We start from the raw sequence: 25,753 nt of genomic DNA on the forward strand, positions 1-25,753 counted from the left end.
ACCAATTCCATTAGGTTTCTGAGGCCTAGCCACAGTAAACAGGTGACGTCACAATATGCAAAATAACCACTGTGAAAAAATCGTGAAATTCCAAGGGCTTTCGTAATTTCTCACATTATCATCTTTGTAACTTTTCTTAACATCAACGTAAAACAGAGTTACATCAATCGTGTCGGTGATGTCCACATCAACCGGTGTTATATACGGGAGTTGACATGTGAAATTTTACCATTTTTTGGTGTCGTTATTTGAAGTACATTCACTATTTTAGTTATGTTGATGAAAAATTTTCATTAAATTCTCATTATGCAATAATCATTCATTGCAATTCTTAAATTAAGGATGCAATTAAAAACTTGCAAGCTGTGCAATACGAGTCGCTGGCGAGTGCGCAGTGATTCATGTTAGTAAATCTTCCAACATACACAAAGAGGAAAAAATGGTTATTAACTGACCATAATTTTTAAAAGAGTGGACCGGTAAGCCAGCAGAAGGCCTCGGTCAGATGACCAAAAGCTCCAGCGGCGGATCGTCAAATGACTGAGACCCGCGTCAGGAAACACTTGTCCTGTTTCCTGACAAACCTTACCTAACCTAAACTAACAAAAATATATATACCGAGATGTGTATGTCACTCGTTGTATATGTGCAGAGAATTTACTCCAATCATTATTTTAAATGAGTGAAGTATTCGTGACTGGTGATTAACATGTATTATACAGTCTTAGTGACCCTCGTGTAGCTGACAGTCTTTAAACACCATATAACAACCAACCAACCTCTTATTTTTCTCTCTAATCTTTCTTAAACTGGGTTAATTTGCATCATCTCGAGGAGTCCTACTTGGGGTCTGGCCAGTTCTCTTAAAAGAACAGGAAAGAACGAAGCAACAAGCCATTATAACGTAGTAATGTTTAACGTACCGTTATATTCTCGTAAAACACAGCAAACATTAGCGGAGAACTATATTTCGCGAACCACTTTATTTATGGTTATAGATCAGTCTTGCCGTGTAATGAATATTTTTCCAAAGTGTCGTGAATCTTCGATAAAGTTGTAAAAATAAAATTACTATACGTGTTATTTAAGTATCATTTTCACTCAAACTCATTATGATATTGCTTAGTCTAAAATATCTGACCTATTTATACTGACTTCAGGTAATGAAGGCAATTTATCCAAGTATATAATGCTATATATTTATAAGTAATTGTGCATGGTAAAGGCGCTCAGAAAGAAGAAAATGCAGCGAGTATTTACTGATGACCTACTGTGGGTCTCAGAGTCGCCTCAGTGCTTCTTGAGACGCGAGAGAGGAGTGTATGCGAAGGTCTTGCTCACTATTATTCACACAAATGTATCTTAAATCTTATAATGCGTTTTGTAAACAGTCTTAACAGGTGGCCCATTTACAGGTTTACCATAGACAATACCAGAAGGTAATGTAGCTACAAGATCAGACAGCGTAGGAACCACATCCTGCAGAGGCCTTGGGTGGTTCCACACTTATGTTCATTGAGAACTTCAATATCAGGACAATATTACGTCTAATAATATATTAGAAACAAGTTATGAGGCTTTTAATGTACTCTAAGTGGAATTTATGCTTTGAAAGCTTATGGGGGAGGGGGTAAAAAAAAGGCAGCAAGGACCATTTAAAAGTATTTAAAGGAAGAGGACTTCGATAAACACGTGAATATTTTTAGATGAGGCACCGAAAAACAACCTGAAACTATAACAAAATAAGTTGGAAGCAGACTAACATATAGTGAGTTCATGCACACATCTATTTCTGCTGTGGTAACATATATATCAACATGCAACTACGAAGCTTAAGGTAAGAGTCATTACGGATATATTTTGTTGTAGCTCAAGCAGTGTTATAGATCTGCCAGTGTTGTAGTCTTGGTAGTATTGTAGCTCAGTCAGTGTTGTAGATCCCTCAGTCTTGTAGTTCTAGCAGTGTTGTACTTTACTCTTGTAGTTCCTTCAGTGTTGTAGTTCCCTCAGTGTTGTATTTCACTGTTGTAGTTCCCTCAGTGTTGTAGTCCTGGTAGTGGTGTAGATCTGGGCAGAATGGTTCTAACAGTTCATAAGCTATGAATCTAAACATCTGCCCACTTCATATTATCGTACTGCAACAACTACTGGACATACGTGGCAGAAAGATCTCTCTGGTGGTGATGGTTGGAAACTGTAACGTCATGATACAGAAACTCTTAGAACTGTGCTATATGTTGATCAATCTCGTGATATATATCTGACCCTCACTTGCTCATCCCACCAACACGAAACACACTGTAGATCACTACTTACCTAAGTGTTAAGGTTGCCAAGCAAATTTAATAAAAAATTATCTGTTAAAATTTAATTTTAATATTTGTTTTATTAACACATCGGCAGTTTCCCCACCAAGGCAGGGTGACTCGATGAAGAAACACTTCAATCATCATTCACTCCATCACTGTCTTCCTAGAGGAGTGCCTACATTACAGTTAAAAATACTGCAACATCAACACCTCTCCTTCAGAGCGTAGGCACTGTACTTCTACCTGAAGGACTCGAGTCCAATTTGCCGATTTCCCTGAATTCCTTCATAAATGTTACTTTGCTTTCACACCAACACCACGTCAAGTCATAGAAGCCATTTCTCCACACGTATCTAACACGCTCACGCATGCCTGCTGGAAGTCTAGGCCCCTTGCGTACAAAACCTCCTCTACCCTCTCCCTCCAACCTTTCCTAGGCCGACCCCTACCCCACCTTCCCTCCACTACAGATTTATACTCTGTCATTTTATTTCATTTTATCCTCTCTACATGTCCAAACCACCTCAAATACCCCTCCTCAGCCCTCTGGAAAATAGTTTTGGTAATCTTGCACCTTCTCCTAATTTCCAAACTACGGATTCTCTGCATTATATTCACACCACACATTTCCCTCAGACACATCTCCACTGCCTCCAGCCTTCTCCTCGTTGCAACATTCACCACCCATGCTTCACACCCATATAAGAGCGTTGGTATAACTATACTCTCATACATTCCCCTCTTTGCTTCCATGGATAACGTTCTTTGTCTCCACAGACTCCTCAGTGCACCACTCGCATTTTTTCCCTCGTCAATTCTATGATTCACCTCATCTTTCATAGACCCATCCGCTGACACGTCCACTCCCAAATATCTGAATACATTCAATTCCTCCATATTCTATCCCTCCAATCTGATATCCAATCTTTCATTACTTAACTTTTTTGTTATCCTCATCACCTTACTCTTTCCTATATTCACTTTTAATTTCCTTCTCTTACATACCCTACCAAACTCGTCCACCAACCTCTGCAACTTCTCTTCAAAATCTTCAATAAATTGCAAATGTTTAATTTCAGTCTTTAGCAGATGTTAAATCTCCATTCATTCTCTCCACACTGGCGCTCTTACCAGCTACTCCATCATAATGTATCCTTCCACTACTCGCCTCGCCTCACCTCGCCTCGCCACCTTCATTACCTCGTCTCACTTACCAGAAACTAAGATACAATGCTCCAAAAAATCCTATTATTTTTAACAGTTTTATGGCACCTTTGATTTTTTCCCTCTATTCTTCACTTTTCCATCATATATTCATTTCTATTTCCCTTTATTATCTTTCTTTCGAGTATAATTTTGCAGTCTCCTTTCATCGAATTATCGCGAATTATACCATAATAATCCGTATAACTTAATTATTCTTTATTGAAGATTCCGAGATTTTGCACGTGTCTTATTCTTCAACTTGTCGGGTTTCAAAACCATCTTCACCAACCATAAATCATTTAGGTTGCAGTCTTGAGGCTGAGTATGGTAACTTCTTTATTTCCTTGTCTTCGTGGATCTCCGAGTTCAAGTCAGAACTGACAGCTTATTGGTTGAATAATTTGCTACCATTCATGCACATTTGAAAAGTCGACTCTCTTAGCAATTAAACGAATCTATGGACTAGCATCTCTCTCTTGCGTGACCAGCAGCATCAGGAGATCATCTTGACACATATTTCCTTACTCGAGTCACTCGTGTACTCCCTGGATGTCTTGGTTGTCAGCATCACCTTGCAGGCCGCATCAGCGGACCGTGATGGTCTGTTGCTCAAGACAGTATCACGGCTGAGATTCCCACCACAGCGTTAACTCTGAAACGCGACCTATTTTTCATGGGCTTTCAGAACTAAGTGTTGAACTGATGTAAACAATAATAGTGGAGAGTGATAATGAAGAAGCTTCGATGTAACATTAACGGAGTACTGCCCCTTTTTTCTGTATGCATTACGTCCCTTCTCTTCTCGCTTCTAATATAATTGATAAAAATTATGCTAATGGGGAAGCAATTGGGGAATGTGAGATAAATAAGTTTCATCCAAGAAAGCCAATGGGCATCTCCAGTTATTTTTATCAAGAGACCTTCACAATCATCAAGACATCCCTTGAAAGGTAACAACATTTATAAACAAACAGCGTTCGTCTTTCTTTCGTAAGTGCGTTCTTGTGTCCCTTCTCTGCTCACTTCTGAAAATATTCATCAACAGTAGAAGGTGCTTAGTAGAACTAGTGTTGATGACATAACTGTTCACCTCCAACATATCACGTGCCATCAGTACCACCAGTAAGTGTCAGTGGGGATGACACCAAGGGAAGGATCCACTCATCTGACCACCAAGTCTATACCGCCGCTCGGAAAAGAAAGGTTCCTACAAACTTCACCACAGTTGTGTTTTTGTCGTTATAAAACCTGTATTTGCACGTTGGTTAAAGTCATAACTCAGAGTCAACAAACTCCTGAACGCCTGTGTATACATACTGTACTTCAGAGGAATATACTCTGGTAAGTGGCGTTCGAACGTGATTTAGCTTCGTGACTCGCGAAATCATAACAAACAAACCACGGATGGCTTATTGTAGCCAGCTGGCCCAGTGGCTTACGCACCTGCTTGGAGTTTTACGACTCACTCGCCATTGGCTCAAACCCCGCCCGTTCCGTGGTTTATGATTCAGCTTGCCTGAAAATCGGCTAATGAACACTCTTTAAAACTGATACGAGATCACGTTGACGTTGCAGTAGACACGGCTGGTTGCCTTCGCCTTCCTATAGCCATCAATTCACCACGAGATGTTCAGAACATCTCGGTTACTTTAGATTATACGCTGTCAACGTCATCAAGTTTCCATCAAGAGCGGACCCTTGATGATGACCCTCCAAGAGCGGAGCCTTGATGCTGACCCTCCAAGAGCGGAGCCTTGATGCTGACCCTCCAAGAGCGGAGTCTTGATGATGACCCTCCAAGAGCGGAGCCTTGATGCTGACCCTCCAAGAGCGGAGCCTTGATGCTGACCCTCCAAGAGCGGAGCCTTGATGCTGACCCTCCAAGAGCGGAGTCTTGATGATGACCCTCCAAGAGCGGAGCCTTGATGCTGACCCTCCAAGAGCGGAGCCTTGATGCTGACCCTCCAAGAGCGGAGCCTTGATGCTGACCCTCCAAGAGCGGAGCCTTGATGCTGACCCTCCAAGAGCGGAGTCTTGATGATGACCCTCCAAGAGCGGAGCCTTGATGCTGACCCTCCAAGAGCGGAGCCTTGATGATGACCCTCCAAGAGCGGAGCCTTGATGCTGACCCTCCAAGAGCGGAGCCTTGATGCTGACCCTCCAAGAGCGGAGCCTTGATGCTGACCCTCCAAGAACGGAGCCTTGATGCTGACCCTCCAAGAGCGGAGCCTTGATGATGACCCTCCAAGAGCAGAGCCTTGATGATGACCCTCCAAGAGCGGAGCCTTGATGCTGACCCTCCAAGAGCGGAGCCTTGATGCTGACCCTCCAAGAGCGGAGCCTTGATGCTGACCCTCCAAGAACGGAGCCTTGATGCTGACCCTCCAAGAGGGTTAGCCTTGATGCTGTTAAAGAACCCTGGTTCAAAGAGAACCTATAAAAGACAAAATTACGCAACGTTAGACAAGTTTATCATGACAACGTTTTGCCAGCCAGAATCTTTATCAGTCCGATACAAAGACAGAAAAACAGGAAAATGCATATTAGCGTGAAGGTCATCTTATGTAACGTGGGCGAGGTATACAAGTCATGTTGAAAACCAAACCTGGAGTTTGTCATGTAAGAGACATGCGAAAATATGTGTAACTTGACCATGTTAATGAGAATAAAATACCTTTACCGAACTGACACTGTCAACAATGCCTAGAACCACTTGATGAGGTGGAATGATGCCATGCTTATCATCAAGGAAGATTTACATTGCTCTTTAGAATCTGCAGTCACTTGTCAGAACAGCTGTACACAACAAAGCCTCGCTGTCTCCAGAGTTCACCCTAAGTTTTTATTTATCCAGGACACAAAAATCAGTTAAAAACACACAAGGTAACGTCACATGTTATTTGGGTCACCCTCGCCTTCACTGTAACTGTGTATCTGTACCGATAATGATATTAGCATAGAAAGAGGGCATGAGCGCCTTTAAAGATGTGAATGCATAGCCCATTATAGCGATTAGTTTATGTTAATTGTCTTTGCAAGTAAAAAATGCCAGCATAGAGGCATCCAGAGAGGCATTACCGGCAAAATACAGCGCCGAGAGGTTAAGTAAGACAGTTTCCAACACTACCTGGAGGGTGTTCCGGTGTTGGGGTGTTGGACCGCGGGGGCGTTGACCCCCCGGAACCAATCCTAAGTGTTGTACATCTACTAATAACATCCCTGGTGGGCGAAACGTCTCTGCAACGAAGTCACTCAGCGTTGTACGCTTTATTTTATAAACTAGACGTAGTGATATTTCACTTAGCCTGGGAAATACTTTAAAATTTGTGTACATCTGCCTCGTATACTTTAATGGCAATAAAAAAATAAAAATGTATAATGTGTGTTATATAAAAAAATTATAAAAATGTCTATGGGTCACAAAAATTTATTAAGGTTTATAAAATACGAATTGTTTGCATATCGAGCAGGAAATTAAGTGGTAAAGAAGATATGAAAAAGGTGATGTAAACAGGAAGGGGGAGAGACGACGTAAAGAGGAAGGGGAAGAGGTGAGGTAAACAGGTAGTGGGAACAGGTCAGACGTGCGGGTAGAAAATCAAGAGGGTTGGAGGTGACGGGATGGGGGAAGTTGTAGGGGAGGGGAGTTTAGAGGAGTAAGGGTTAGCAGGTCACGAAGCTCTCAAGACTCTCCCTTCTCTGCCTCCCTCACCGCCCCCATCCACTCTTTCTCCAACACCCCTTCCCCCATCTCCTTTCTTCCTGAGACTCCTTCCTCTCCCCACCAAGACCTCCCCAAGTCTCCCCCACCTTCCCATCACAGGAACCAGTTTACCCTCCCTGCCCCTCCAGTCTTCTCTGTGCCGCCAAGTTCATGGTTTATTAATGGTAAATGAAATCTTAAGCTTATCAACTACAGGAGGGTCACTGAGGCAGCGTGTAACATGGTCACCACCAGTCATGAACACTGTGATGCCTAGTACAAAGATTAAACAAAACTGTGTATATACACTGGGAGACATACCGCTGTGTATATGCACTGAGACACCGCTGTCTCTATATACACTGAGAGACATACCCTCTCTCTCTCTCTCTCTCTCTCTCTCTCTCTCTCTCTCTCTCTCTCTCTCTCTCTCTCTCTGTCTCTCTCTCTCTCTGTCTCTCTCTGTCTGTCTGTCTCTCTCTCTCTCTCTCTCTCTCTCTCTCTCTCTGTCTGTCTCTCTGTCTCTGTCTCTGTCTCTCTCTCTCTCTCTCTCTCTCTCTCTCTCTCTCTCTGTCTCTCTCTCTCTCTCTCTCTCTCTCTCTCTCTCTCTCTCTCTCTCTCTCTCTCTCTCTCTCTCTCTCTCTCTCTGTCTGTGTGTGTGTGTGTCTGCCTGTCTGTCTGTCTGTCTCCTTTAGTAAGGTCGTTAACTTATACTCGTTTCATACATGTTATTGTACTGTTGTGGCTTCAGAAACTATGGGCTTTTTCATGTAAGGAATTTGTAACACAAATGTGTTTTATTGAAAGAGAAATAATTGTTTATATTATTATTTGTGATTTGCATGCTAAAATAATGAAATAATCATAAATATTTTCTAATGTAAATAAAGAGAAGGTGGACGGGAGGCTGCAGCCGAAGTCCAAATATTAACAGGTCCAACACTTTACCTCGTTTTAGTAAATTTAAGATCTTTATTATGCACCTCATCATTGCCGGGTCACCATCTGGAAAAGACCCGGTCCGGGACATTACTGGCGAATCTACTATGTACTTACCGTACCCATTCTGTGGGTAGTAGTCAAAAGCGCTTGGCATAAGTAAAGCGCTGGACCAGTAAATATTGGGGCCACAGTTCACTCTCCCGTCCACCTCTGCTTGTTCATCGATGGTCGTTCATTACGACTTAAATTGAGCTCATTATCTGATATGATTAGTACGGTACGATATTATGTTGCACACTGACGTGTAACAAAACAAATGTTACTCTCTCATACGTGGTGGTGACGCAGAGGAAGCAAGCAGCTGACCAAGCATATCAGATATTCTTTTCAAGAACCTTCAAGAATCTTGTAGGATGTTAAAAAAGATTGGAACCTTGTTGAGTACGCGGAGCCTGCATGGAGCCTCTACCTGGTCGAGATGAACAAAATAGAAAAGATCCTAATATCCGCAAATGACAAAACGCTCGTCACTGTGTGACGCTAAAAATAAAATTCTAAAAGTAACCCACAGTTGTCAAGTCACTTAACTTTGTTGAAAAAGGTATAAAATACCGACAAGTTGAAGATTAAGACACATGCGCAACAGTTGGGTATCTTTATTGTTGGAACGTTTTGCCTACACAGTAGACTTCTTTAGTCAAGTGCAAAGGGAGCAGTAGTAATTGAAAAAAAGATGTAACCAGGCCTAGGAGAAAAAGTATTTGAGGTGGTCAGTCCCCCAGGTTGCATGCTAGTATTACATATTGTGCGAATGACCTAACCCATAATGATCATACAACTATGGTAGTATGAATATCTCAGGGAACGAAAACAAAAACTCTGAGTCTGTAGCGCCAGTGTCGAGCCTAAAACTAATACAGCGACGGGAAACTTGAGAGTTTTAAAGTATTCCTGCAGAGAGGTGCTGGTTGTGTCAAGAAAGACGAGATGAGCTGGCTCTCAAGGATACCTTGACCAGTGTTGAGCCATAACAAACAAAGCAACGATGCCAACAACACAACCAGCAAAGTCTACACACACACACACACACACACACACACACACACACACACACACACACACACACACACACACACACACACACACACACACACACACACACACACACACTCACACACACACACACACACACACACACACACACACACACACACCAAGTAACATTTCAGCGTAGACCGTATTTGCTTGGACCTCCTCCCCTTTTCTGCAACATTGCAAGCTTCTGATATGTTGATTGCGTATAATATATATATATATATATATATATATATATATATATATATATATATATATATATATATATATATATATATATATATATAATTTTATTATTATGAGTGAGATGTCATAGTCGTGGGAGGACTCCTTCAAAGTCAATATATACGAGAAATGTTTATCTCACAGTATATACACTGACAGTATAAGCTCTTAAACATTTATATTCTTGACTGACAGTGTACAGTTGGAACGCAGACTTGAACAACCTTCGTGCAGATAATTGCTTATGAAGCTTCAAGAACATGATGGTGTAGGAAGGAGTGGTAACTGGCGTACATGTCCAGTTATTACTGGAAGAACACGTTTAATATAACTGGTGGTATAGAACACCGACAAGCTGATAAATAACACAAGACTTGGGTAACTTTCTTGGGGAAACATTCCTTCTTGTTATATTTCTCAGTGTTCACCTTCTGCCACATTTTACACCAATATCTCCAGTGTTATTTTAGAGGGAAATAATGCCTGTCATTTTGGCGAGAATTTTACTCTGTCATTTTTGCGAAAATTTTGCTATGTCATTTTGGCTCGAAGCGTACCGTGTCATTTTTGATGGTAAAAATGCGACGTATCATCTTAGCGTGAATTTTGCGAATATCTCCTGGATGCCTCAGCTTCCTCGTAACGTAAAGCCAGACAGAGACAAAAAATAATTTAGTATTTATAGATTTTTGGGTTTATATGAATACTGTCATTTCTCCCGATAAAATTTTGGTTTGCCTCTTACGAGGCTTTTTTTTTTTTTTTGGTGTGTGTATGTGTGTGTGTGTGTGTGTGTGTGTGTGTGTGTGTGTGTGTGTGTGGTTGAAGCATTCCTTTAATACATTTATCAGCTGCTTTTAATTGTACTGACTTTTTTAAAAGTGCTGTTAATATGTTGGATTTTAAGAATGTACGATTTTTAGTATTTATGGGCGAGTTTGGTGGTAGAAGCAAATTTGACTCTACTGGAGAGTTTAGGTGACCGAGTGTGAAGGAAAGTTGTCTGTGTAACCATCTTTATTATGGAACCATAGCGAGTATTTTTTACTCATTATCATCATCATTATCATTATCATCGCCTGGTGCTCGTGGCTTGGTTGGTAGCGTTCTCAGGTCGCAAACTGACGTCCGGGATCAATCCCCGGGACGCGTGGACACGTTTCCTTAGACCTGCTGTCCCTGTTCACCTAGCAGTAAGTAGGTACCTGAGGGTGGGGACGAGATAAGATAAGATTTCGTTCGGATTTTAAACCCCGGAGGGTTAGCCACCCAGGATAACCCAAGCAAGTCAGTGCGTCATCGAGGACTGTAACTTATTTCCATTGGGGTCCTTAATCTTGTCCCCCAGGATGCGACCCACACCAGTCGACTAACACCCAGGTACCTATTTGCTGCTAGGTGAACAGGACAACAGGTATAAGGAAACGTTTCCACCCGCCGGGAATCGAACCCGGGCCCTCCGTGTGTGAAGCGGGAGCTTTAGCCACCGGGCCTGAGCCAGGCCACCGGGCCTGAGCCAGGCCACCGGGCCAAAAATGCTCCACATAACCAAGGACTTTCCATATAGTATGTCAATGATGTCATCTACGGCTGTATAACTTGTATCACCCACTTGTAGAAATAAAAATTATATCAAAATCATTACATTATCATCATCAACCTATTTCTTTGGGGCCCATTACATCTGGGGTGTCCGGTAGCTGGGTCGCTAGCGCACTCTACTCACACACTGAGGTCGGGAGTTCGAATCTCCGGTACGGCTGGAAAACATTAGGGACGTGTTTCCATAAGACACCTGCTGTCCATGTTCACCCATCAGTTATGTAAAATGGGTACCTGGGTGTTAGTCTACTGGTGTGGGTCGTATCCTGGGACACAGGTGACCTAATTTTCCCGAAATGCTTCGCATAACAAGGGGCTTTCTATATAGTAGTATGTCACTGATGTCAGCTAGGACTGTATACCTTGTACATGTACTTGTAGAAATAAAGATATTATTACCTTCGTATGATGTTAGGCTCTTGTGGTAAGGACTGGAAAAAAAATATCATAGAATTAGCTTACTTTTTTTTCATTTCTGTGTCCACTTTTCCTAACATCTCAATAAATACATCATTAGCCTCCGCAGTCAGTTATCCTGCTCGGTAATCTTAGCTACGATAGTACGTTCATGGAGTGTCAGGTGGGAGGACCACAGCTTGCAGCTGTGGAGAAAATCACCCGAGAGGAGACTGTAGTGTTTAGCCTAGTCACGGGGCTTTCTCATATCAGAACTTTGGAAGACAGTCTCGAAGATAGACCTTTGCAGACAGTCTCGAAGATAGACCTTTGCAGACAGTCTCGAAGATAGACCTTTGCAGACAGTCTCGAAGATAGACCTTGGCAGACAGTCTCGAAGATAGACCTTGGCAGACAGTCTCGAAGATAGACCTTTGAAGACAGTCTCGAAGATAGACCTTTGCAGACAGTCTCGAAGATAGACCTTTGCAGACAGTCTCGAAGATAGACCTTTGCAGTCTCGAAGATAGACCTTTGCAGACAGTCTCGAAGATAGACCTTTGCAGACAATCTCGAAGATAGACCTTTGCAGACAGTCTCGAAGATAGACCTTTGCAGACAGTCTCGAAGATAGACCTTTGCAGACAGTCTCGAAGATAGACCTTTGCAGACAGTCTCGAAGATAGACCTTTGCAGACAGTCTCGAAGATAGACCTTTGCAGACAGTCTCGAAGATAGACCTTTGCAGACAGTCTCGAAGATAGACCTTTGCAGACAGTCTCGAAGATACACCTTTGCAGACAGTCTCGAAGATAGACCTTTGCAGACAGTCTCGAAGATACACCTTTGCAGACAGTCTCGAAGATAGACCTTTGCAGACAGTCTCGAAGATAGACCTTTGCAGACAGTCTCGAAGATAGACCTTTGCAGACAGTCTCGAAGATAGACCTTTGCAGACAGTCTCGAAGATAGACCTTTGCAGACAGTCTCGAAGATAGACATTTGCAGACAGTCTCGAAGATAGACATTTGCAGACAGTCTCGAAGATAGACATTTGCAGACAGTCTCGAAGATAGACCTTTGCAGTCTCGAAGATAGACCTTTGCAGTCTCAAAGATAGACCTTTGGAGTCTCGAAGATAGACCTTTGGAGTCTCGAAGATAGACCTTTGCAGTCTCAAAGATAGACCTTTGCAGTCTCAAAGATAGACCTTTGCAGTCTCAAAGATAGACCTTTGCAGTCTCAAAGATAGACCTTTGCAGTCTCGAAGATAGACCTTTGCAGTCTCGAAGATAGACCTTTGCAGTCTCGAAGATAGACCTTTGCAGACAGTCTCGAAGATAGACCTTTGCAGACAGTCTCGAAGATAGACCTTTGCAGACAGTCTCGAAGATAGACCTTTGCACACAGTCTCGAAGATAGACCTTTGCAGTCTCGAAGATAGACCTTTGCAGTCTCGAAGATAGACCTTTGCAGTCTCGAAGATAGACCTTGGCAGACAGTCTCGAAGATAGACCTTGGCAGACAGTCTCGAAGCTAAACTATGGCAGACCTTACTCCAGACTTTGTTAGACCGAGGCAGGCAATCTTAAAGCCAGACCTTGGTAAATAGTCTCGGCAAAAACCTCGGTAGACGCTCATTTCCAAGCCTCGACGTAATGATTGTTCATGCAACGGTTTCCTTTCATTATGTGGCTACCCTGATCTACATAACATTCTACAAGGACGGAACAAGAACAGTGTTAAAACATTATGCTCCGTTGTTGTCAGTGCTGGTGGATGACCAGCATGGCTGCGCCGGTGCTTCTATAACCACTAAATTATGCAACCACCCGGGGAGAATTAATTTTTTTACGACGGGAAAAAAATTATTGTTCGTACAATCTTTCACGATGTACAGTGACTTTGGTTTGGAAGTGTAGCGTGTTGACAGTCGGAGGCAGATGGCAGGGTAGCAGGGGTGACGCATTTTTAAGTGCAGTGTGACGGCGTCTGGCTGGTGGGTAGGGGAAGCCGGTGGTGTTAGGAACGGGGTCAATAAGGAGGAGGGGGTGAGCGAAGTAGAGGAAGGAGTAATAAAGAGAGATCTGTGAGGGTAACTGGAGAATGTGGTGGGGGTGAAGGGCTGAGGGGATGGGCGAGGTGAGGATGGAGGTGGATGGGTGAGGAAGATGGAATGGCGTTGCCGTGGCTTGTAGAGGTGGTGGATACCTGGAGACCAGGGTATGAAGGGGCGAGGTTAAGGTGGAGAAGGAGGGGAGGTAGAAATGGAGGAGAGGAAGAGCTACATCCTCTGACCCACATACACACCCCAGCGTCTGCTGCAGAATATGTAACTAGTATCGAGGTGTGACGTAACGTGACTGAAGTCCGCTGGTTCACACTTGTCAACCATTATGGACGTGACGCCTCGTCGTGAATATAGTAACCCCGTAACCCCTTAAAGCCGTTTCCTTGTAATTGTCTCGGTCATCTGTTACCGAACGCTTACACAACAAACTCTTGCCACGAGGAGTACTGTATATGGATGGAGAAGCGCTCAACCCGTAGAAGTAAAAGATATACAATCAAGTTTAGCCCCAGGAAGGGGAGGGCAGCTTCAATTCCTTGTATCAAGAGCCTTTTACCAGAGTCACGACACCTTCCTCACTTTCTATATACATTTTAGGATTCAAATAAAAACTTCAACTATAAATTGTTAAGCATTTATAATTGTAGTTTTAAGCCTGAGCACAACTGTATATAACCAGAGGTTCTTCACCAGGTAATGCACTTTTGTATAATAGTGTACTTTAAAAAAATCAGTTTCAAGGACTAGTTCATAAAAATATGAAAAGTTTAATGATTTTGATAGCTGTCAAGTGTGAGAGACCTGGGAATGATAATGTCAGATCATCTCACATTCGAGGTAAACAATCTTATTATGATAACTGCAAGAAAAAAAAAGAATAGGTTGGATAACTAGAACACTCAAAATAAGAAATGCTAAGCCAATGATGATACTCTTAGGCTGAAGTATTGCTGTGTGTTCACGGCCTCCTTCAAGACAGGCGAGATTGCTCAGCTGGAAAAAGTTCAGACAACCTTCACAGCTCGTATAAACTCAGTCAAGCACCTAAATTACTGGGAGCGCTAGAACTGTACTCCTTAGAACATAGGCGAGAAAGATACCTCATCATCTACACCCGGAGCGATTGGTCCTTACCCTGCAAATTGAAATTACTCCTTATAAAGACAAGCTTGGCAGACGGTGCAGGATGCCTCCAGGGAAGCAATGAGTGTACTGAGAGACTACTCAGTAAGTGTTAGGGGACCACGACTCAACACCTTCCCTAGAGGAAACTCTACAGATTCCCCGAAGTATTTCCTAACCAGCCGGGTTTTGGTGCATATGTTGGACTGCGGGCGGCGGGCACTAACAGCTTGATGATCAGACCAGCAACTAGGAGCCCTGGTCTGGGACCGGGCCGCGGGGGCGGTGACCTCCGGAAGCGATTCTAGGTAAACCAGTTTCGTGTCGGTCTGTTTTTGCTAGTACCCCCGGAACTCTCTCCAGGTAAACTCCAGGTACCCCATAACCTAGGTTAGGTAAAGTTTGTCAAGAAACAGGACAAGTGTTTCCTGACACGGGTCTTAGTCAGATGAACCGCTGTTGCAGCTTTTGGTCTTCTGACCGAGGTCTTCTGCTGGCTTACCGGTCCACCCCTTTAAAAATTATAGTCAGTTACTACCATTTAGTCTGGTCTTCTCCAGATCTGACATAACCTGTCCATGCTGTGGCTACCACACTGCAACTTCTCTCTTTCCTCTTCGCATCTCTGTTTCTCCTCCTCCTCTGAAATCCTCTCGCCTCTTCATTTACATCTTGTTTGTACTCGGGGGTAAAGAGCTGGTGTGATGGAGGTAGTGATGGTAAGTAGCAGCTAGTGGACGTTCATACACTGGAAGGAAATGTAGCTGGCAAAGATGGTAGAGTTGTGTGAGGGAAGAAATATGAAGAGAAGACACAAGTTGGAGAAGAAACTGTTGTCAGGTTAATGTTTGGCTCTGTGAAGAGTTTTATTACTAACGCTAGCAATACATATACATTATGTACAGTAACATCACAGCAAACATGTGATATCATACTATGCAAGATAATCACTGTGAAAAAATGGTGAAAGTCCAAGCGCATTATCAGGGAACTGTCACAGTTCCCTGATAATGCGAGAAAATCACGAAAGCGCTTCATAATTCACTACTATTTCACAGTGGTTATTATGTACATTCTATGTATGCATGTATATATATATATATATATATATATATATATATATATATATGTATGTATATATATATATGTATGTATATATATACATACATATATATATATACATACATATATATATATACATATATATATATATATATACATATATATATATACATACATATATATATATATATATACATATATTCTTCTTTCTTCTTTCAACACACCGGCCGTATCCCACCGAGGCAGGGTGGCCCAAAAGGAAAAACGAAAGTTTCTCCTTTTACTTTTAGTAATATATACAGGAGAAGAGGTTACTAGCTCCTTGCTCCCGGCATTTTAGTCGCCTCTTACAACACGCATGGCTTACGGAGGAAGAATTCTGTTCCACTTCCCCATGGAGATAAGAGGAAATAAATAAGAACAAGAACTAGTAAGAAAAATGTAAGAAAACCCAGAGGGGTGTGTATATACATATATGCTTGTACATATATGTGTAGTGTGACCTAAGTGTAAGTAGAAGTAGCAAGACGTACCTGAAACCTTGCATGTTTATGAGACAGAAAAATGGACAGCAGCAATCCTACCATCATGTAAAACAATTACAGGTTTCCGTTTTACACTCACTTGGCAGGACGGTAGTACCTCCCTGGGTGGTTGCTGTCTACCAACCTACTACCACAGGACGGTAGCACCTCCCTGGGTGGTTGTTGTCTACCAACCTACTACCACAGGACGGTAGTACCTCCCTGGGTGGTTGCTGTCTACAAACCTACTACCACAGGACGGTAGTACCTCCCTAGGTGGTTGTTGTCTACCAACCTACTACCACAGGACGGTAGTACCTCCCTGGGTGGTTGTTGTCTACCAACCTACTACCACAGGACGGTAGTACCTCCCTGGGTGGTTGCTGTCTACCAACCTACTACCACAGGACGGTAGTACCTCCCTGGGTGGTTGCTGTCTACCAACCTACTACCACAGGACGGTAGTACCTCCCTGGGTGGTTGCTGTCTACCAACCTACTACCACAGGACGGTAGTACCTCCCTGGGTGGTTGCTGTCTACCAACCTGCTACCACAGGACGGTAGTACCTCCCTGGGTGGTTGCTGTCTACCAACCTACTACCACAGGACGGTAGTACCTCCCTGAGTGGTTGCTGTCTACCAACCTACTACCACAGGACGGTAGTACCTCCCTGGGTGGTTGTTGTCTACCAACCTACTACCTCAGGACGGTAGTACCTCCCTGGGTGGTTGCTGTCTACCAACCTACTACCACAGGACGGTAGTACCTCCCTGGGTGGTTGCTGTCTACCAACCTACTACCACAGGACTGTAGTACCTCCCTGGGTGGTTGTTGTCTACCAACCTACTACCTCAGGACGGTAGTACCTCCCTGGGTGGTTGCTGTCTACCAACCTACTACCACAGGACGGTAGTACCTCCCTGGGTGGTTGCTGTCTACCAACCTGCTACCACAGGACGGTAGTACCTCCCTGGGTGGTTGCTGTCTACCAACCTACTACCACAGGACGGTAGTACCTCCCTGGGTGGTTGTTGTCTACCAACCTACTACCACAGGACGGTAGTACCTCCCTGGGTGGTTGCTGTCTACAAACCTACTACCACAGGACGGTAGTACCTCCCTGGGTGGTTGCTGTTTACCAACCTACTACCTAGGATATCTATCTATCTATATATATATATATATATATATATATATATATATATATATATATATATATATATATATATATATATGTCGTGCCGAATAGGCAGAACATGCGATCTTGGCTTAAATAGCAACGTTCATCTTGCCATATAGGACAAGTGAAAATTTGTGTATGCAATAATTTCGCCAAAATCATTCTGAACCTAACGAAAAAAATATATTTCACTGTGTTTGTTTAGTATTAAATTATTGTAAACAAATCTAAAATATTTATAGTTAGGTTAGGCTAAAATAAATTGTTCTTGTTACACTAAGGTTAGGTAAGTCTTCTAAGATTCTTTTGGGGCAAAATTAAATTTTTTTACATTAACATTAATGAAAAAAATATATCTTTAAACGTACAAGAGAAAAGTTTAGAAAGGACTTAATTTTAAATGAGTTCTTGCTAATTCACCAGTTTTACATATTCGGCCCGACATTATATATATATATATATATATATATATATATATATATATATATATATATATATATATATATATATATATATATATATATGCAAAACAAGCACGGGGGAAGTAGAATGATAGTTCTAGGCCTTTCGTGTTGCAATCAACACATCATCAGGAGCTTGCAAAATGTAGAAAAGATGAGGGTTTCCAAGCGGATATACGTCCCCAGGTGACAGCGTTCACTGGTGAGAGGAGATGCTACCGGAAGTGCCAGCAGGCACAACAGCCAGAAGGATGAATATTATAGCATAAGGAAAAAAAACACAAGCATTGATATTGTAACCTAAACGAAATTAACGTAGCAATCCGTTAATTTCGTTTAGGTTACAATGTCAATGTTATTTTTGTGGTGTTAATGCCTGTTTACTGATATTGTCTGTTTCTTTTCACAGGAAGAGCGACTTCGTTGCTGCCGTGTGTTTCCCAGCGTCGTTCATCCTGTGTGTTCATGTGATGCTCCTGCCCCCTCTCATCCAGCCCTCAGTCTCACCCCAGGGGAACACAGGTGAGTCTCACCCCAGGGGAACACATGCGAGTCTCACCCCAGGGGAACACAGGTGAGTCTCACCCCAGGGGAACACCGGTGAGTCTCACCCCAGGGGAACACAGGTGAGTCTCACCCCAGGGGAACACATGCGAGTCTCACCCCAGGGGAACACAGGTGAGTCTCACCCCAGGGGAACACATGCGAGTCTCACCCCAGGGGAACACATGCGAGTCTCACCCCAGGGGAACACATGCGAGTCTCACCCCAGGGGAACAGGTGAGTCTCACCCCAGGGGAACACAGGTGAGTCTCACCCCAGGGGAACACATGCGAGTCTCACCCCAGGGGAACACAAGTATCACCCAGGAGAATTTTTAGCGCCTCTTTATTGAATATCGCAATAAAAGTAATAAATAATAAAAATAATTAGTAATACTATAATCAGCAGGGGCGGTGCGAGCGGAGGTCGGGTGGGTGCGGGTGGGGCCGCCCCTCAACATGACGGGGGAGAGTTTGGAGGAGGTGCTGCTGGTGATGCCCCTCCTCCGCTGCGGCACAACCTCCCTCAAGAACCTCCTCATTCACCTCTCGACAATCAATTCCTTCAACTTCACCCTCAACCCACCCACCAAGTCACAAGTCGTCCACATACCCAGTCTAGCCGTCCAGGTCAGAAACCATATATTGACTTATTTATATGCAACATATATCACCAGGTCTCTGGAAAATTCGTATTGAAAAAAAAAAACTTTAGAAATGGGAAAATGGTCGACAAAATAAGTTCATTTAGACACGGGTACATTTAAGTACAATTATCATATATAGTGTAAATTAAAGAGCAAGGCCATTTACAAGTCAGTGTGACTTGTAAATGGTCCAAGTTGGACCGTAACGTCATAAGCTCCCTCTATGTGCTGGATATATGTACAGTGTAAATCACCTAGGATAACACCCCACAAAAGTCAGTGACATATATCCACTGGGGCCCTTGATCAATAAATATACTTGGAAGCTTTCCTATGTACGTATTGTCTTGACCGAGAGCTCTTTTTTTCTTTGATATCATCAGAAAGACATCGCCAAGAATATTTCTGCCATCAGCAATCCGATGGCTATGATGGAGTCTTACGCTTACATCAACTTTACCAGGTGAGTCTCGGTTAGTGCTATAATCCTCACTCTACCATACTAGGCACAGCAACCACTGTTACTAGAGTAGCAAACAGCCATAGCATTACGTGGGTCCGGTCTCCCTACATATATACTAAGAATGCTTAATTTGCAGACGTTCGAAATTATTTATAAACATTATCTCTGTCCTCGGCAGGATTCGCACCCAGACACACTACATTAAAGTACGCAGTATTTTATCCACACAGCAGTGTGTGCAGGTCCGTATCCTACGGTGGGCTGAGAGATAATGTTTATATACTAAGAAATGTTTAGCTCAATGTTTCCTGTATATCTCAGTGCATTTCAGTGCTATCCAGATTTACATATTAATTTTCTTCGCAGACATTCAGATCTGCCGGGTAAAATTACACCGGCGTTAAACCATTTATGTAACTCTGATTTGCCTATTCAACAATCCTTTTTCTCTGTCATACTGGAGATTCGGGAGGAAGAAGCCGATATTGGTGAGCATGGTACGTGACCCAGTAGAGAGGGCTGTCAGCTGGTACTACCACGTGAGGGCACCTTTCCACCTGGTTGAGCGCAAAGGTCTCTTTCCAGACATCAGGTTTCCTAGCAGGAGGTTCTTGAAGAAGGTGAGCATCTCCTGGCATCTTAGGCACGACGAAGGGTCCACAGATCCCTCGGTTACGATCCTTCGGGTCATAACAGAAGGATCTGTGATCACTCTTGAGATCGTAGTAGTTTCCTTACACATTTTGTCTCTGTTCACCTCTCAGTAAAAAGAAACTGGGTATTAATTGACTGTTGTGGTTGGCATCCTTGGGGAGGTGAAGGCCGTAGTAATTTAACGGTGTAAAAATATGAAGTCCTTGTCTCTTAGGGCCAGTGCTGGAAGGATTTTTAGGAATATTTGTTACAAGAGTTAGGAGCGCAATAAGGTCACCAACTCCTGAAAACTGGCATTAAATTATCTGTACTCTGCACAATCCATGGATCTAGTGCTGAGTCTTTCAGGTTTCTTGCTCCCAGGACTAGTGCTGCAAGCACTCGGTAACCCCTTAAATAGATGCTCTTGAAATATCTAAGGTTCCTGACTGCTAGAACCGTACATAAGAATTACCATTGAGGACTCGAAGTAGAAACTATTAGCAAGATAGCCCTTGACGTCCCTAGGTACAAGAAACTGACCCGTTGGGTCATAGTTCTGGTGCAGAGAGTGAAGAAACAGGAGAGGGGAAGAATGCTCCTTAATAATGGGAATTAGTTTTTAGGAGATCTGCAAGTCGCTCCTAGAACTGCTGTTGAGAGGGACCAAGAGGTTCACGGCACATTAAGACTGGTGTTAGAGACGTGCCTCAGGGCACGGGGGAATAACAAAAGTAGTGTAGTTTGTAATAGTGATATTATTTGCAATATTTACAATAATAAAATAATTGAAGACATTAAAACGAAGGAAATTTGTCCCTCCATTTTTATCTCCATAGTTACTCTTCTCCCTCTTTCCCCAGTCCTCTCCCCTCTATTCTTTCTTCTATCCTCCGTCTCTTTTCTTCCTTTCATCACTCCAATTTCCCCTCCCTCTTCCATTTCTTCCTCTTCTCTTCTACCTATTACATTTTCCTCCCTACTCTACCGCGGCTTTCTCCTTCCATCCCTCTCCCTCGTCTATTCTTTTCTCTATTAATTCTCTTCACCCTTTCAACTCTTCTCCTTGTCCAATCGTTTTCCCTGCCCATCCCCTCCTCCTTCCCTCAAGAAACGAGAAGCCCCAGTATACTTTAATGTACCATTAGGACCTGGAGTCTTGCCTGAAGAACGCCCAGGATGTGGAGTGTCGCTACACCCCCGGCAGAGAAGTCCTCGGTCACACTATCGAGTTCTTCTGTGGACACGACCCTTACTGCCCGTGAGTCCTATTATGAGGGAAGTACATGTACCCCCCAGTGTTGTTACTCCGCCCTGTATGATAGTTACATTGTGGAAACACGCGGTGTGTTGCTGTCTTTTTCTTTGATAGTTATACTGTGGGAACACCTGCTGCGCGTTGCTATCCTGTTCATGAGCAGTCTTGACAAGCTATGCTTCTCAAGACCTGCTTGTGTTAGAGGAAGGGGGTAGACATCTGTATCATAAAAATAATCCAAATGCAACTTACATTTCTTTCTTCAATATAGCACATCTTACACCTCCCCCTGCCTAATACCCCCCTCATTAAGATTCTTAAAACCTTTCTCATTCACCTGGCAGGATATTCGGCTCAAGGAAGGGACTGGAGCAGGCTAAGAGGGTGGTGGAGACGGAGTTTGCTGTGGTGGGGGTCCTGGAGGAGTGGGACAAGACCCTGGCAGTGTTGGAGCACTACGTCCCTCGCTACTTCAACACGGCCACACAAGTCTACTACAGTGAGTAGGAGAGGAGGGGAGAAAGGGGTAATCCAGGTGAAAGGGGGGGGGAATCCTCGGATGTAGAAAAATCTCTAACTTGGCATGGGGAAAATAAGCGCTCCATAGTCTCCGCTGAAAGAGATAAATCTTGAAAATGTGAAGAGAAATTTTCAGTTTGAGAGAAGAAATTCTGCACTCTGATGAAGACAATTATGAGCTGAGACTGAAAAATAATCTCATTTGTATTAGCTTTAGTGACTTTTTTTTTTGGGGGGGGGATTAATATAATTCTAAATCGCCAGTCTCTGTGCAGTTCAACATATTATAAATTCTAAATATTTATTTTTAATTTTGCCATTATTCCATCATTCTGTTATAGTAATTTTGCCTGTCTTCATTCTAACTTTACCTTCCCTCGTTCTGATCTTGCCTACCCTCGATTTGGTCTTGCCTACCCTCGATTTGGTCTTGCCTACCCTCGATTTGGTCTTGCCTACCCTCGATTTGGTCTTGCCTACCCTCGATTTGGTCTTGCCTACCCTCGATTTGGTCTTGCCTGCCCTCGGTTTGGTCTTGCCTACCCTCGATTTGGTCTTGCCTACCCTCGATTTGGTCTTGCCTACCCTCGATTTGGTCTTGCCTACCCTCGATTTGGTCTTGCCTACCCTCGATTTGGTCTTGCCTACCCTCGATTTGGTCTTGCCTGCCTTCGATTTGGTCTTGCCTACCCTCGATTTTGGTCTTGCCTACCCTCGATTTTGGTCTTGCCTACCCTCGATTTTGGTCTTGCCTACCCTCGATTTTGGTCTTGCCTACCCTCGATTTTGGTCTTGCCTACCCTCGATTTTGGTCTTGCCTACCCTCGATTCTAGTCTTGCCTACCCTCGATTCTGGTCTTGCCTACCCTCATTCTGGTCTTGCCTGCCCTCAGAGGAGCTACACGGAAGCAAGCGACTAAGGAACGAAAACTTCTACAAGCCCAAGGTGGAGCAGGCAGCCAAGGACTTCATGAGACGGAACTTCACCCTGGAGGCCGAGTTCTACGACTTCGTCCGTCAGCGCCTTCTTCGACAGTACAGCGCCATCAGTGGCACTCCCGATACCTCCTGAAACAAGCCCTACAACTGAAACAAGCCCTACACCTCCCGACACCCCCTAAACCTCTAAATACCTCGTCCTAAAATCAAAACCCGGAGAAACAAAGGCTGAAATAATTATTCACTTTTCTTTCTTTCCCACCACTGAGATTCAGGGATGGCTTCAGGACTGGGGAAAATGTATTAAACACTTCGGTGATATCACATGCCAAAAATCAGTACCACAGTGTACAAGGTGCAGCTTAATAGCTTAACAAAAAAAATTAGAATAAAAACAAATGCATTCCCAGGAGATGATAGCCTTGTATGTATTCCTCAGTGTGCGTCATACAACACCAGCCAGAGATGATAATGTTTGTCTTCCTCTCCATGCATAAAATACATCAGCCAGAGGCGAAAGCCAAACCTCCGTTGTCCCCAAATCAAAAGCACAAATGTTGCTGGATATTCCAGATATTTGTTGTTCCCAAATCAAAAGCACAAGTATTGCTGGATATTCCAGGAGCAGTCAGGCTGCTCATCAGCGTCCCCTCAAGGAGGTTCCTTGACGCTGGTGAGGGGCTCTTGATCTAGGGAATTGGATCTGTGCTCCAGCTCCCTGAATTGAGCCTGAATGCCTTCCACCCCCCTCCAGACGGTGTATATTCCCGGCGGGTTTAGTGCTCCCCCATAATATTAATATAATAATGCTCATCAGCGTCAAAGCAGTTGCTACCAGAGAGACTTGTTACTAGTCAAACAGGCAAACATCCGTCCAGGTCTTCTAAAAAGGATAATGATCCTCGCGTCATGTCATATCCTCGTAGCTAGATCGCTAGCGCATTCATCTCAGATCTCACACACAGGTCCGGGGATCGATCCCCCAGTATGGCTGGAAAACATTAGGACGTTTCCATAAGTCATCTGCTGCTCAATGTTCACCTACAAGTAAATGGGGCACCTGGATGTTAGTCGACTGGTGCGGGTCGTCATGGGATGAAATTAACCTAATTTGGCCGAAATGTCTGCATAACAAGCGGCTTTCCATAGAGTAGTATGTTATTGACGTCAGCTATGGTCTGTATACTTTGTACATGTACTTGTAGAAATAGATTATTATTATTATTATTATTATTATTATTATTATTATTATTATTATTATTATTATTATTATTATTATTATTATTATATTGTGCCGGTGGTTCACGGGGTTTAGAATACTCCACATCAAATGTTCAGCCCAGAGGTCGAAGATGTTGCAGAGCATCTCCTGGCAGAGCTTGACGCAGGTGAAGGGGGGGGGCTCTTGATCCAAGGTAGTGTTGAACCCTGCGGGTCCGGCGTTCTAACATTCCCAAGGACTGAGCTCTAAGCAGAGCAATTTAACATCTGTAATAAAAGTTGACCCTGTAATGGTGTTTCTCTACCCTTATGTTTATGATGATGTGTTTACGTTACATATCTTGTCTGAGGACACCAGCATTATTTTTGTGCTTGTGATCTCTCATTAAAAATGTTGTACGTAACTGATGGCTTATTACATGCATAACTAAATGCCATCAATCTGTATCAATATTGTATCATACTAAAATATACTAAATATATTTAGGTACAATCACACACAAGTGCAGTTATACAAGTTATTAGGTGATTACAACGCTTTTATGTAAACTCTCATTTTCTGACTTGAGTTATACTAGGTAATTTATACTATGTATGGTAACTGTATTTATGTGTACCTTACCCAAGACAACCCCCCAAAAATGTCGTTCATAATTCCATTGGCGTTCTTGTAATATCTTATTATCAGCAGTCTAGTTATTAGACACGTTAGAAACTAATTGTGATTATAACCACTGCAATACAATAAACTAACTTAGGCCTGAACATCAAAATGGTATACAATACCGACAGGTTGTTAGGTAAGACACATATGCAACAGTTAGACAACTTTATTCCGAAACGTTTCGCCTACACAGTAGGCTTCTTCAGTCGAATACAGAAAATAGGCAGGAACAGTAGAGATGTGAAGACGATGTAATCAGTCCATCACCCTTGTAGTCGTAGAATTTGAGGTTGTCAGTCCCTCGGCCTGGAGAAGTTCAGTTCCATAGTCAGGAACTATCTGAAGATCAAGCGACAGTGCGGAGACTTAAATACTACTCTGCACCTCTCCTTCCGACAGTATTTAAGTCTCCGCACTGTCGCTTGATCTTCAGATAGTTCCTGACTATGGAACTGAACTTCTCCAGGCCGAGGGACTGACAACCTCAAATTCTACGACTACAAGGGTGATGGACTGATTACATCGTCTTCACATCTCTACTGTTCCTGCCTATTTTCTGTATTCGACTGAAGAAGCCTACTGTGTAGGCGAAACGTTTCGGAATAAAGTTGTCTAACTGTTGCATATGTGTCTTACCTAATAACTTAGGCCTGGTGGCAAAAACTCTCGCTTCACACGCTGAGGGTCCGGGTTAGATTCCCGGCAATGGTGGAAACATTGAGCATGTTTCCTTACACCTCTTGCCCATCTTTACCCCTCAAGGGAGGTTCCTTGATGCTGGTGAGGGGCTCTTGATCTAGGGAATTGGATCTGTGCTCCAGTTCCTTGAATTAAGCCTGAATACCTTCCATTCCCCCTTCCCCCACAGGCGCTGTATAATCCTACGGGTTTAGCGCTTCCCAATGATAATTGCACATGTTCACCCATTAATAAAATAGGTACCTGGGTGTTAATCGACTGGTGTGGG

At 43.2% G+C, this 25,753-nt stretch overlaps 1 protein-coding gene across 2 annotated transcripts; it reads left to right on the top strand.

The window, feature by feature from the left end:
• The first annotated feature begins 1,298 nt into the window (after window positions 1-1,298).
• Window positions 1,299-24,223, top strand: LOC128692656 (heparan sulfate 2-O-sulfotransferase pipe-like). Of its 2 annotated transcripts, XM_053781914.2 has the most exons (9): window positions 1,307-1,330; window positions 1,416-1,837; window positions 18,310-18,422; window positions 18,849-19,072; window positions 19,473-19,552; window positions 20,016-20,172; window positions 21,334-21,446; window positions 21,788-21,942; window positions 22,856-24,223. In XM_053781914.2, the coding sequence occupies exons 2-9, from the start codon at window positions 1,818-1,820 to the stop codon at window positions 23,032-23,034; spliced, it is 1,041 nt and encodes a 346-aa protein (XP_053637889.1). In that variant the 5' UTR covers window positions 1,307-1,330; window positions 1,416-1,817; the 3' UTR covers window positions 23,035-24,223. The 2 variants fall into 2 exon arrangements, with proteins under 2 accessions (XP_053637888.1, XP_053637889.1); XM_053781913.2 differs by having other exon boundaries at window positions 1,299-1,837.
• Window positions 24,224-25,753: the final 1,530 nt, after the last annotated feature.

This window comes from Cherax quadricarinatus, chromosome 30 (assembly GCF_038502225.1).
Source record: "Cherax quadricarinatus isolate ZL_2023a chromosome 30, ASM3850222v1, whole genome shotgun sequence".
In the NCBI taxonomy this organism is placed as follows: Eukaryota; Metazoa; Arthropoda; class Malacostraca; order Decapoda; family Parastacidae; genus Cherax; species Cherax quadricarinatus.